Genomic DNA, 14,345 nt, shown 5'->3' with positions numbered 1-14,345 from the left:
TAAAAGAATGACTAGGGTAAGAGTAGGGCCAGTCAAGGACAGTAGTGGGAAGTTGTGCATGGAGTCCGAGGAGATAGGAGAGGTGCTAAATGAATACAGGCTATTAGACTAGACGGGCTTGAGGTTTATAAGGAGGGTGTTAGCAATTCTGGAAAGAGTGAAAATAGATAAGTCCCCTGGGCCGGATGGGATTTGTCCTAGGATTCTCTGGGAAGCTAGGGAGGAGATTGCTGAGCCTTTGGCTTTGATCTTTAAGTCATCTTTGTCTACAGGAATAGTGCCAGAAGACTGGAGGATAGCAAATGTTGTCCTGTTGTTCAAGAAGTGGAGTAGAGACAACCCCGGTAACTATAGACCAGTGAGCCTTACTTCTGTTGTGGGCAAAGTCTTGGAAAGGTTTATAAGAGATAGGATGTATAATCATCTGGAAAGGAATAATTTGATTAGAGATAGTCAACACGGTTTTGTGAAGGGTAGGTCGTGCCTCACAAACCTTATTGAGTTCTTTGAGAAGGTGACCAAACAGGTGGATGAGGGTAAAGCAGTTGATGTGGTGTATATGGATTTCAGTAAAGCGTTTGATAAGGTTCCCCACGGTAGGCTATTGCAGAAAATACAGAGGCATGGGATTCAGGGTGATTTAGCAGTTTGGATCAGAAATTGGCTGGCTGATAGAAGACAAAGAGTGGTGGTTGATGGGAAATGCTCTGACTGGTGTCCAGTTACTAGTGGTGTGCCACAAGGATCTGTTTTGGGGCCACTGCTGTTTGTCATTTTTATAAATGACCTGGAGATGGGCGTAGAAGGATCGGTGAGTAATTTTGCAGATTACTCTAAAGTCGGTGGAGTTGTGGACAGTACGGAAGGATGTTACAAGTTACAGAGGGACATAGATAAGCTGCAGAGCTGGGCTGAGAGGTGGCAAATGGAGTTTAATGCAGAAAAGTGTGAGGTGATTCATTTTGATAGGAATAACAGGAAGACAGAGTACTGGGCTAATGGTAAGATTCTTGGTAGTGTGGATGAGCAGAGAGATAGAACATAGAACAGTACAGCACAGAACAGGCCCTTCGGCCCTCAATGTTGTGCCGAGCCATGATCACCCCACTCAAACCCACGTATCCACCCTATACCCGTAACCCAACAACCCCCCCCTTAACCTTACTTTTATTAGGACACTACGGGCAATTTAGCATGGCCAATCCCCCTAACCCGCACATCTTTGGACTGTGGGAGGAAACCGGAGCACCCGGAGGAAACCCACGCACACAGGGGGAGGACGTGCAGACTCCACACAGACAGTGACCCAGCCGGGAATCGAACCTGGGACCCTGGAGCTGTGAAGCATTTATGCTAACCACCATGCTACCCTGCTGCCCCTAATCTCGGTGTGCATGTACATAGATCCCTGAAAGTTGCCACCCAGGTTGATAGGGTTGTTAAGAAGGCGTGCGGTGTGTTAGCTTTTATTGGTAGAGGAATTGAGTTTCGGAGTCATGAGGTCATGTTGCAGCTTTACAAAATTCTGGTGCGGCCGCATTTGGAGTATTGCGTGCAATTCTGGTCGCCGCATTATAGGAAGGATATGGAAGCATTGGAAACGGTGCAGAGGAGATTTACCAGAATGTTGCCTGGTATGGAGGGAAGGTCTTATGAGGGAAGGCTGAGGGACTTGAGGCTGTTTTTGTTAAAGAGAAGAAGGTTAAGATGTGACTTAATTGAGGCATACAAGATGATCAGGGGATTAGATAGGGTGGACAGTGAGAGCCTTTTTCCTTGGATGGTGATGTCTAGCACGAGGGGGACATAGCTTTAAATTGAGGGGAGATAGATATAGGACAGATATCAGAGGTAGGTTCTTTACTCAGAGAGTAGTAAGGGCATGGAATGCCCTGCCTGCAACAGTAGTGGACTCGCCAACACTAAACGCATTCAAATGGTCATTGGATAGACACATGGATGATAAGGGAATAGTGTAGATGGGCTTTAGAATGGTTTCACAGGTCGGCGCAACATCAAGGGCCGAAGGGCCTGTACTGCGCTGTAATGTTCTGTAGTTAGGCTCATACACACTCACTATTTATTGACATATACACATTTTTTTAAAGGGGGGAGATGTCATAATATACACACAAGTATATGATGGTGCACAGACAGGCATTGATTGACACACAGGATGACCAATGAACACACAGAACACAGCAGCCAATCACCAGACAGGTGATCACTATAAAGCCAAAGGGCACTAGTTTTCCCGCTCTCTTGGGATGCAGCCTCTGAGACAGTCAGAGCTGGTGAGCAACAACTAGAATATACGCCATGTGGTAGCACGATAGTCTGGTCAGGTTAGCCTCAGGCCTCCAGTCAAGTCAGCATAGTGTCAACCCACAGTTAAGCATGTATTATAGTTAGTTGATCAATAAAATCGAGTTGCATTTCTTCAAGTGTTGGAAGCCTGTCTCTCACTGCTGCAGTAAACGCAGTCCTCGCAGACCCAGCTTACCCAACACATCAGAGAGCGGCATCCCGTCTCATAGACGCTGAGCTGGTGATCCTCTTTGACGGGTTGGAGGAGACATTGGCCACCCTGTACCCCAACCCAGGAAGGAGGCTGCCAGCTACCACTGTTCACTGTGCCTGGGTGTAGGTGGCAGAGGTGGTCAGCGTCACCAGAAACATCGTCTGGACCAGCCAGCAGTGCCGTAAGAAACTGCACGACCTCCTCAGGGCGGTGCGCCAGGATCTGGCAGAAATGTCGCACTGTCTCCCTGCTTAGCTGGAGTCTTCGACAGCATGCCTGGACCGGGAGGCCCTCAGACGACAGGCAGTACCTGTATACATGTGGCCTCATGCAGCGCATCTTGTGCACCTCCACCTCCTCTGGGCCAGGTGGATGACCGGCTCGCCACCCTAGGCGGCTGCCTCCTGTTCCTCTGGGGCAGCCTCCACTCCTGCAGCTTCTTCATCCTCCTCGAGCAGCGCCAGCTTGTACAGCCTCAGGGCATCCCCAGGGCTCCAGCGAAGGAAGGCCACCCCCAGGGCTCCAGCGAAGGAAGGCCACCCCCAGGGCTCCAGCAAAGGAAGGCCACCCCCAGGGCTCCAGTGAAGGAAGGCCATCATTGCTGGTTGTATTCCAATATGCATTGTCTGCATGGGGTGAACGACATGTTTACATGGTGTGTACCCCCCCTCCCTCCCCGTGTCCTATCAGGTCCACCCGGGCTCTGTCCCCGCAGAACTGCGGGCTCTGTCCCCGCATGATCCCCCCCCCAGCCCCGAAGGTGCCTGCTACCATGGGGACTCTGGTCCTGGCGCAAATCCCTCCTGCTAGGGGTACCATCTGCTGGGCCTACCCTTGCCAGGGGTACACACCACAGTACCTGTCCGGCGCCCTCATAGGGGCTACAGTGGGCATTGCCCTGGGTCAGCGACCTGATGCCCACCGGCGAATGGCGGCCGGTTCAGTGGTGGGGGGTATGGCGGAGGGTGGGGCACGGGGGTGGGAGCACCCATACGGCTAGTGTCACTACAGACCCAGGGGGCAAGATAGGCGGGGTGCGCAGTAAGATGGTTGCCTTGCAGGCCACAGCAATGCTGTCTCTGCCTAGGCACCACTCCAGTCCTGTGGGGTGTCGACCCAGCCACACAGCCCGTTCCCCATCACCAACCCCCATCCCACCCCAGCCAGCTCGGTCAGTGTCCGGCCTGGAAGCCTGCAGTCGCGCCTCTCTGTGTCCTACCTCCTCTCTCTTCCTCAGCAGCCACCATGCCGGTTTTATGATTTTTAAAAGCACAAGTGAACCGCGCTGCCGGGAATTCGGCCCATTGGAGGCGAGAATCGCGGGGGCCCCGGAGAAACCCGGGTCGGGCCCACTAGCGATATGCAAACAGTGTTTACTGTCCGTGCGTTCCGGACCACATTGACGCTGCTGTCGAGGCAACGGGGAATTGCAACTTGGGCGTCAAATCAGCGCCTGCTGCGATTTCGGCATGGCAACAATCCCGTTTCCCGATTTTGGTGTCGGCCGACGAAGAATCCCGCCCCACAACATTGCACTTCCAGTTCTTAAGTAATGAAACTCCTATTCTAACTGTCACTATTTCTCTGCTTCCCAAATTGCTGCAAGTTTTGCCATTTAACAATAAATTCCCAGTTTAATTTTAAATAGTGACAAAGCAGGGGATAGAATTAGTTGTGGAGTATAATTGAGTTATGGCCTGGCCTCAAATCCCATACCAGTTGAAGAATACATTTAGTCTTCACTCCCTGTATGCAGCAGGACATCAACCAGGATTACTGAATGGTTGTAATGTGTGGTAGTCACCACTAGCAGTATTACATGTATTACGGTAAGGCACGTATAATAGAGGTACATGGGTAAATCACTGCCTGCTGGCTCCGCCTAGTAGACGGCATATACATGTGTGTGTGCTCGCCGGTGCTGCAGCCATTCTGGTTCCAGCTACAGGAGGCACAGCATCTCGTTCAATAAAGCCTCGATTATTCCCGCCTTTGTGGTAATTGATAGTGCATCAATTTATTGAGCAAAGATTTTTAAAACGATGGATCTTCCCATCAAGCCTGATCGTCTGCAGCTGAGCCCTCAAGCAGCCAACACTACGTCCGCTTTGACCACTGGCTAGCCTGCTTCGAAAGCTACCTCCGAACATCCGCTGAGGACCCCTCGGACCCGTGGAAAAATTGCATATTTCAATGCTGCAAAGGGAAATTTAGTAACTGAACTTTCAGAAGGAATTGGTGCTCATGTACATGTACTGTCACATACATGGGCCGGGATTCTCCCCTACCCGGCAGGGCGGGGGGTCCCGGCATGTTGGAGTGGCATGAACCACTCCGGCATCGGGCCGCCCCAAAGGTGCGGACGTCTCCGCACCTTTACGGGCCAAGCCCTCACATTGAGGGTCTAGGTCCTCGCCGGAGTGGTTCCCACTCCGCCGGCTGGCGTGAACGGCCTTTGGCGCCACGCCAGCCAGGGCCGAAAGGACTTCGCCGGCCGGCGTAAGTCCGCGCATGTGCCGGGGCATCAGCAGCTGCTGACGTCATCCCGGCGCCTACGCAGGGGAGGGCGTCTCTTCCGCCTCTGCCATGGTGAAGACCATGGCGAAGGCGGAAGGAAAAAGAGTGCCCCCACGGCACAGGCCTGCCCGCCGATCGATGGGCCCCGATCGCGGGCCAGGCCACCGTGGAGGCACCCCCCGGGGTCAGATCAACCCGTGCCCCCCCACCCAGGACCCCGGCGCCGGCCCGCACCGCCAATCCCGCCGGTACCAGAGGTGGTTTACACCACGCCGGCGGGAAAGGCCTGTCAGTGGCAGGACTTCGGCCCATCGCAGGCCGGAGAATCGCCACGGGGGGCCCGCCGACCAGCGCGGCGCGATTCCCGCCCCCGCCGAATCTCGGGTGGCGGAGAATTCGGGACACGGCGGGGGCGGGATTGACACCGGCCCCGGGCGATTCTCCGACCCGGCGGGGGGGTCATGATTACAAAGACTGGAGGATTCAGCTCAGGTTGCTGTGTATCATTTCTTCTGGGAATATACATATTGTTTTCACCAATAATTCCATATTGAGTTTGTGAAACCTATCGCACTAACTCGATAACAAATATGCAATAAATTGTTTCTTACCCTGCTTCCCCAAGTAAAAATGGTCAATGCCAAAACTTGTTTCTTGTTGAGATCATACATTATCTTCAGCTGCTCACTGTAAATGTGTGCCTCGCTTTCCTCATTAGCAAAGCTACGTACAGTTTTTATACATGAAATGGTCTCCTCTGCCACATTGTTTGCATCTGCCAAAGCATCCTGAACCTGTTTGGCCAGATTCTAGAGAAGGAAAATAAAATAGGTTATTTTACTAGATTGTTTGATCTTTAAGTGAATAATATAATTTTCCACAGTGAGCTGAATAAGTATCAAACGATAATCAATCGGGCAGCCCGGTAGCACAGTGGGTAGCACGGTTGCTTCACAGCGCCAGGGTCCCAGTTTCGATTCCCGGCTTGGGTCACTGTCTGTGCGGAGTCTGCACGTTCTCTCCGTGTCTGCGTGGGTTTCCTCCGGGTGCTCCGGTTTCCTCCCACAAGTCCCAAAAGATGTGCTGTTAGGTGAATTGGACATTCTGAATTCTCCCTCTGTTTACCCGAACAGGCGCTGGAGTGTGGCGACTAGGGGATTTTCACATTAACTTCATTGCGGTGTTAATGTAAGCCTACTTGTGACAATAAAGATTATTATTATTAAAATGCTGGAGAGAGGCTAAGGCTGGAACAATAATCTTTATTAATGCCACAAGTAGGCTTACATTAACACTGCATTGAAGTTACTGTGTGAATCCCTCAGTCGCCACATTCCGGCGCCTGTTCAGGTACACTGAGGGAGAATTCAGAATGTCCAATTCACCTAACAGCACGTCTTTCGAGACTTGTGGGAGGAAACCGGAGCGCCCGGAGGAAACCCACGCAGACACGGAGAGAACGTGCAGACTCCGCACAGACAGTGACCCAAGCCAGAAATCAAATTCAGGTCCCTGGCACTGTGAAGCAACAGAGCTAACAAGGAAGGCTAAGAGGAAACATGAGGAAAGGATGGCAGGCTGTGCTAAAACAAATAGCAAACTGTTCTATAAGCACATTAATGGTAAAAGATTAGTGAAGGATAGAGTAGGACCCATAAGGGACAAGCAGTGTAAACTGCTCACTGAAGTGGAGGGTATGGCAGTGGTACTAAATGAGAATTTTGCTTGTCTTTACCAAATTAGAAGATGGTGACAATGGCCCAGTTGAAAATGTGAGTGTTGAGCAACTGTGCAGTATAGTGACAGATACAGAAAAGGTGCTGCAAAGACTGGCAGCACTCCAGGTAGTGAGGTTGCCAGGCCTGGATGGGATGCATCCTCGATCCCTGAAAGAGGGAAGGGAGCATATTGTGGAGCCGTTGACAGAAATTTTCCAGGCTTCTCTGAATACAGGATTAGTCCCTGGGGACTGAAGGATTTGAAATGGTGTTTAAGAAAGGGTTTAGCTGGATTGGAGCTCTTAAAATGTACACAGGAGAACTTTTTAGGTCAATATGAGGAGGGTCCAACAGGGATGGCACAATGCAAACTCCAAACAGACAGTCACCCGGGCCAGAATTGAACCTGGGACCCTGGAGCTGCGAGGCAGCAGTGCTAACCACTGTGCCGCCGTGCCTCCCTGGTTACGGACAAAGGAATTGACAATTTGCAAAAAATGATTTGGGGAGAGCGGATTTTAGGAAAACAGGTCTGGATCTGGTCAAACTAGACTGGGAAGAGTTACTTGTGGGGAAATCGACAGAACAGTGGGGGGGCATTCATAAAGGAAATGGGGAGGGTACAGGCCCAACATATTCCCTTTAGGGTGATAGGAAGGAGTAACAAACCCAGAGAACCATGGATGACCAGAGATATTCAGGATGCGATGAGAAGGAAAAGAGAGGCTTTCAGCAAGTACAAGGGGAACAAATCAGCAGAGACGTTAGTGGAGAACAGGAAGTGCAGGATGGATTTAAGAAAACAATTATTAGGAGAGCAAAGAGGGTATATGAGAAAGTTCTGGCTGGTAAAAGTAGGGAAAATCCCACGATATTCTATAAGACACCTGGCAGATGAACGTCAATGCAGCAAAATGCATTTTGCTAGAAGAAACACGGGGAGACGTTTTCGGCTCAACGGTACAACTTTGAGGGGATATACAGGAGCAGAGGGACCTCGGGGTTCAAGTGCATAATTCTCTGAAGGTGGCCAGACAAGTTGAAACAGTTTAAGACGGCTTATAGCATCCTTGGATTTATAAATAGAGGCACAGAGTATAAAAGCAAGGAAGTGATGCTGCACCTCTACAAATCATTGGTCAGACCACATTTGGAACATTGTGTTCAGTTCTGGGCACCTTATTTCAGGAAGGATGTTAAAGCCCTGGAGAGACTGCAGATGAGATTTACTAGAATGATACCAGGGATGAGGAATTTTAGATACAGGGAAAGATTGGAGAAATTGGGCTTGTTCTCCATGGGGCAGAGAAGATTAAGAGGCGACCTTACTGAGGTGTTCAAAATTCTGAACAATTTTGACAGGGTGAAGAAGGATGTTCTGTTTCCGCCAGTTGGCATGTCAGTGACCAGGGGTCACAATTTCAAGGTGGTCAGCAAGAGAGCTCGGAGTGAGATGAGGAGAAACGTCTTTACTTAGAGAGTTGTTGGGGTTTGGAATGCGCTGTCTGGGAGAGCGGTGGGGCTGGATTCCATAGGAGGTTTCAAAAGAGAGCTGGATATATATTTGAAAGTGATGAATTTAGAGGATTGTGGAGATGGGGCTGGAGAATGGAACTAGCTGGGCAGCTCTTTTGGGAGCTGGTGCGGACATGATGGGCCCAATGGCCTCTTTCTGTGCTGTAAATAACAATACCCTCCCAGGCAATGCATTCCAGACTCCCACTACCCTCTGGGTGAAAATCTTTTTTCTGAAATCCCCTCTGAACCTCATTTTCAAATTATGCAACATCATTAGCGACCCATCAACTAAAGGGAACAGCTGCTTCCTATCCACTCTGTCCATACCCCTCATAATCTTACACACCTCCATCAGGTCCCCACTCAGCCTTCTCTGTTCTAAAGAAACAACAACACCAGCTTATCCAGCCTCTCTTGATAGTTGAAAGGCTCCAGACAACATCCTGGTTAATCTCCTCTGCACCCTCTTTGGCGCAATCGCATCCTTACAAGGGGTTAATGTAAGTACACGTAGACTAGCTAGACACTAGAGGGAGCACCAGAGACATGACACACAGACACTCAACCAATAGGTCAGTAAGATAGGACTCGACCAATGGGCATTCACGATACACACAGAGGTGACACTACCACAGAGGGGTATTACACCAACCCATATATAAGGACACAGCACACATGATCTTCCTCTTTCCAGTGAGTACAGACACAGGGTTGATTGAACATCATACCCACCACGTGGATTGTAGTAGACTGGTTCGTCAGTCTGAGTAGCTATAGAAGGATTAACAGTAGAGGCAAATCCGAGTCGGAGAATTGTAAATAGTTTAATAAACGTGTTGAAGTTATTTCCACGTCTGAACCTTCCTTTGTCAGAGTGAACATCAAGGAAGCAGCTTATGCTACGCCAAGAGCATAACAAGACATGGTACCAGCGAGTGACTGTTTCAATCCATATAGTTACAACTCAGCAAACAGTGACAAACAGCAACAAACAAGACACTCCCTATAGTGCGGTGGCCAGAACTGAACACAGTACTCCAGCTGTGGCCTAACTAAAGTCCTGTACAGTTCCAACATTACCTCCCTGTTCTTATAATCTATAATCTATGCCTTGATGCAAAGGGATGCAAATGAATGGGAATGAAGTTCCTGCTGTGAGCAACCCGTTATCGGGATGGGGGTGGGGTAGAAGGAAGGTGCAATCGCAACATGATTTTCCACTGACATAAAAGACGAGATTTTATGCTCCCATTGCCAAGACGGGAGTGGAAAATCCCCGCCCATGTCACACTGCATCATTTATCCATATATATCCAGTATTTAAATTGTTCCTTCTCCATTACACTGCATATTTATCTCCCAAATTCCGACTAACTGGCAGCTCAGGTCTCATTTCCAGAATTTTTTCAGACTTTCCAGGGAGGCGTGGTCTACTAACGGAAGGTATGACCATACTGTACAGGACAGAGTGCTTAAGACCAGGGAGAAGAACGTTAGAAGCGACAAGCAATAGACAGGCTGGGGTGGAGACAGAAATCGAACTCGGTAGTGTTTGTAATGGAAAAGGTATAGGCTTGAGAATCTTAGCTGAGAGTTAAGCAGCTACAATGACACGAGATAATGTATCAATCCAGATGAAAGGCCGTTTGGATTTTTGTGAACAAGTGTATTTGTACCAGGACGTACCTTGTAATACTTCCCATACAACACTGACAGCATTAACAATATTGGAAGTCCTATGACCACAAGCATGGAAAGCCTCCAGGACAGCACGATCATGAAAAAGCAGATTCCAAAAGCTTTTGTCAAGTAACGTAAAAATAAGCTGACATTCTGCGAGATGATGTTACTCACTACCATTACATCAGAGGTCAGCCAAGATGTGATTTCTCCTGTAACATGAAGCAGATTTAAATACCAGAAAGTGGATTTATTTTGAGTTATAAGAACAAAATACGTTAGAAATTGAGTAAGGAGCAAACAGCAAGCTAAACCAACTAACTACTACTTGTTCTTTTCCTAACACCAAGAATGTTGACTTATGCGGAAAGGTTGGGCAGGCTAAGACTTGTATACAATGGAGTTTAGAAGTGGGGGAGGCGGCTTGATCGAAATGTTTCAGATTCTGAGGGGTATTGACAGGGTGGATGTGGAGAGGATGTTTCCCCCTGTGGGAGAACCTAGAACTTGGGGTCACTGTTTACAAAGGAATCACTCATTTAAGACGAGGGGAACTATTTTCCCTCAGAAGGTTGCGAGTCTTTGGAACACCTTTCCACAAAAGGCAGTGGAAGCAGAGTCTTTGAATGTTTTTAAGGTAGAGCTAGATAGATTCCTGATTCACAAAGGGGTGAAAGAGTATCACGGGTAGGTAGGAATGTCGGGTTGAAGTTACAATCAGATCAGCCATTGTCTACTTGAATGGTGGAGCAGGCTCGAAGCTCCTTCTGCTCCTAATTCAAAGAACAAAGAAAAATTACAGCACAGGAACAGGCCCTTCGGCCCTCCAAACCTGCGCCGATCCAGATCCTCTATCTAAAACCTATTTTCTAAGGATCTGTATCCCTCTGCTCCCTGCCCATTCATGTATCTGTCTAGATGTATCTCAAATGACGTTATCGTGCCCGCCTCTACCACCTCCGCCTGCAATGCGTTCCAGGCACCCACCACCCTCTGCGTAAAGACCTTTCCACGCATATCTCCCTTAAACTTTTTCCCTCTCACCTTGAACTCGTGACCCTTAGTAATTAAGTCCCCCACTCTGGGAAAAAGCTTCTTTCTATCCACCCTGTCTATACCTCTCATGATTTTGTAGACCTCAATGAGGTCCCCCCTCAACCTCCGTCTTTCTAATGAAAATAATCCTAATCTACTCAACCGCTCTTCATAGCTAGCGCCCTCCATACCAGGCAACATCCTGGTGAACCTCCTCTGCACCTTCTCCAAAGCATCCACATCCTTTTGGTAATGTGGTGACCAGAACTGTACGCAGTATTCCAAATGTGGCCGAACCAAAGTCCAATACAACTGTAACATGATCTGCCAACTCTTGTACTCAATACCCCGTCCGATGAAGGAAAGCATGCTGTATCCCTTCTTGACCACTCTATCGACCTGTGCAGCCACCTTCAGGTACAATGGACCTGAACACTTTCATTTGCACAGTAACTTCATTGCAGTGTTAATGTAGGCCTACTTGTGACAATAAAGATTATGATTATTATGACTCCTCTTTGGATTTAACATTATCCTTAATTTTTCTGGTAAGCCAAGAGTGAGCAACCTTTCCTCTTTTAATGAATAATTAGTGAATAATTTTGGTAATTCATGCACAAGATCTTTAAATATGAAACATCGTCAACCCCTTTCGTAAAGTTCCCCAATTTATCCGTGCCAATTTATGCCACATATCTCATAGTTATCTTTATTCAAATTCAAGACTCTAGCTTTGAATTTGACTACTTCACTTTACATTTCAATGACAAATTCTGTCATATTATGATCGCTCCTCCCCAACGGACTCTGCACAACAAGATTGTCAATCAGGCCTTTCTCACTGAACAGCACCCAGTCTAGAATAGCCTGTTCTCTGGATGGTTTCTCAATGCATTGATCTAAGAACAGTCTAGGAATTCCTCTTCCTCTATACCATATATGTCAAACTCAAGGCCCGCGGGCCAAATCCGGCCCGCGGTGGAATTATCTTTGGCCCGCGAGATAATATCTAATTACTTTTTTTTTAAAATTTAGATTAGCCAATTATTTTTTCCAATTAAGGGGCAATTTAGCGTGGCCAATCCACCTACTCTGCACATTTTTGGGTTGTGGGGGCGAAACCCACGCAGACACGGGGAGAACGTGCAAACTCCACATGGACAGTGACCCAAGGCGGGATCGAACCTGGGACCTCAGCGCCGTGAGGCGGTTGTGCTAACCACTAGGCCACCGTGCTGCCCTAATAATATCTAATTACTATTAAAGCTGGCCCCAGCAATTGAAGCGCCTATGGCGTATGATATGGCTGATGCCGAGTTTATTCAGGTATAGTGTGAATCACAAAGTGTTGGCCTGTGGAAAAATGTTTTCATTAGAAATTACTCTGGAAAAGCTCCAGATAAAGCGATAAGAAATAAATGCAACTAATTTTTTTATTTATTTAATATTTAATGTTGTTTTTATAGGCAATAACCTAAGCTTTATTAGTTCCAGGTTCAATAAGTTCATTTCAATAAGTTTTGCAAAAAAACATTGAACCAGTCCGGCCCTCGACTTGTCCCGATTTTTTAATTTTGGCCCACGGTGTATTTGAGTTTGACACCCCTGCTCTATACCATTACTAGTTTGGTTTGTCCAATCTATGTGTAAGTTAAAGTGACCCATGATTAAAGTTGTACCCTTATTGCATGTTTTTCTGATTTCTTACTTAATACCTTTTCTTACATCTCCACTACCGTTTGCCGGTCTACACACAACCCCCAACAACATTTTCTTCCCCTTGGTGTTTTTTCCGTTCACCCATACAGTTACCACATCATGATTATCTGAGCCAATATCATTCCTCACTATTCCTCCTTTACTAAGAATGCTCGCCCACCTCCTTTTACTTTGTGTCTGTCCTTCCTAAATAATGAATACCCCTGGATGTTCAGTTCCCGTCCTTCGTAACCCTGCAGCCGAGAGCGGGATTCTCCAAGCGCGCGCCGGGTCGGAGAATCGGCGGGAAATTCCCACCACGTCACTCTGACGCTGGACCACGATTCTCCGGCAACCGGAGATCGGCGCCAATCGCGCCCACGAGGTTGCCACGGTGGGGGGGGGGGGGGAACGCTGAAATAGGCCACTGCGGCAATTCTCCGCGGGCGTCAGGCTGAACTCCTGCCAGCATTGTTCAAACCTGGTACCACCCGGCGGGAGGTCGGACCCGCAGCCACGGTGGACGTCCTGGTGGGGGGCGGGGAGATCTGCCTCCGGGTGGGCCTCCACGTGGACCAGGCCCACGATCGGGGGCTTCCGATTGGCCAACGGCCGCGATCTGGAGGGGGCCTACCACCTTCCCCGCGGCCCGCTGTCAGGTCCCCGACATGTTGCTCTGTGCCGGCGTGGAGACGGCAACAACGCGCATGCGCCGGCGCCGGGACGGCCGTCGTACGCATGCGCAGACCCGCGCCGGCCGTGCAGGGCCACCTTTCAGCACCGGAGCAGCGCGCAGCAATCCGCCGCCATGCTAGCCCCCTGAAGACCGGTGAATTGCTGGGCCAGGAGGCCCATTGACGTACACCACTCCGGTGTTTACGCCGGTGTCAACACTTGCCCGGGATTTCAGAGAATCCCGGCCCATGTCTCTGTAATTGCAACTATATCACAACTGTTTATATCTATTTGTACTGTTAATTCATTTCCCTTATTGCAAATTCTCCACACATTAAGAAACAAGGCCTTTAGACTACCTGGACGGGTTTCTCCCCTACCCGGCGGGGCGGGGGGTACCAGCGGGACGGAGTGGTGTGAACCACTCCAGCGTCGGGTCCCCCAAAAGGTATGGATTCCGCACCTTCAGGGGTTAGGCCCACCCCGGAGTGGTTGGCGCCCTGCCGGCCGGCGGGAAAGGGGCTTGGCACCATTCCAACCGGCGCCGAAGGGCGTCATCCCCGCGCATGCGCAGAGGGATTCGCTTCCGCACCGGGAATGGCGGAGGACCACGGCCTCTGGTGCGGAACAATAGAGTGCCCCCACGGCAGAGGCCTGCCCGCGAATCGTTGGGCCCTGACCGCGGGCCAGGCCACTGTGGGGACACCTCCCAAGGCCAGATTCCCCCGCGAACCCCCAGGGACCCTGGAGCCCGCATGCGCCACCAGGTCCCGCCATTAAGGGACCTACTCTAATTTATGCCGGAGGGACTGGAGAATTCGGTCAGCCTCGGGGCCCATTGAGTCGCACCGGACCCCGCCATTCTCCGAGGCGGGCGGTGCGACTCACGCCGGGGCAATTTTTGGGGGGCGGGAGAATTAGGAGGACGGCGGGGGCGGGATTCAAGCCGACCCCCGGCGATTCTCCCACCTGGCGCTTGGTCG

At 49.7% G+C, this 14,345-nt stretch overlaps 1 protein-coding gene across 2 annotated transcripts in view; it reads right to left on the bottom strand.

The window, feature by feature from the left end:
* The window catches only part of LOC119968802 (ATP-binding cassette sub-family B member 9-like), a 64,949-nt gene that overhangs the window by 38,339 nt on the left and 12,265 nt on the right, over nucleotides 1-14,345 (bottom strand). For both annotated transcript variants that reach the window (XM_038801648.1, XM_038801739.1), the window contains exons 4-5: nucleotides 9,961-10,166; nucleotides 5,650-5,847 (exon numbers count right to left, since the gene is read on the bottom strand). In XM_038801648.1, the coding sequence (XP_038657576.1) occupies nucleotides 5,650-5,847; nucleotides 9,961-10,166 (404 nt within the window). The remainder of the gene's footprint in view (nucleotides 1-5,649; nucleotides 5,848-9,960; nucleotides 10,167-14,345) is intronic.

This window comes from Scyliorhinus canicula, chromosome 1 (assembly GCF_902713615.1).
Source record: "Scyliorhinus canicula chromosome 1, sScyCan1.1, whole genome shotgun sequence".
NCBI lineage: Eukaryota > Metazoa > Chordata > Chondrichthyes > Carcharhiniformes > Scyliorhinidae > Scyliorhinus > Scyliorhinus canicula.
Note: the sequence above shows the minus strand (reverse complement) of the source record. Positions and strands in the feature narration are given on the sequence as shown.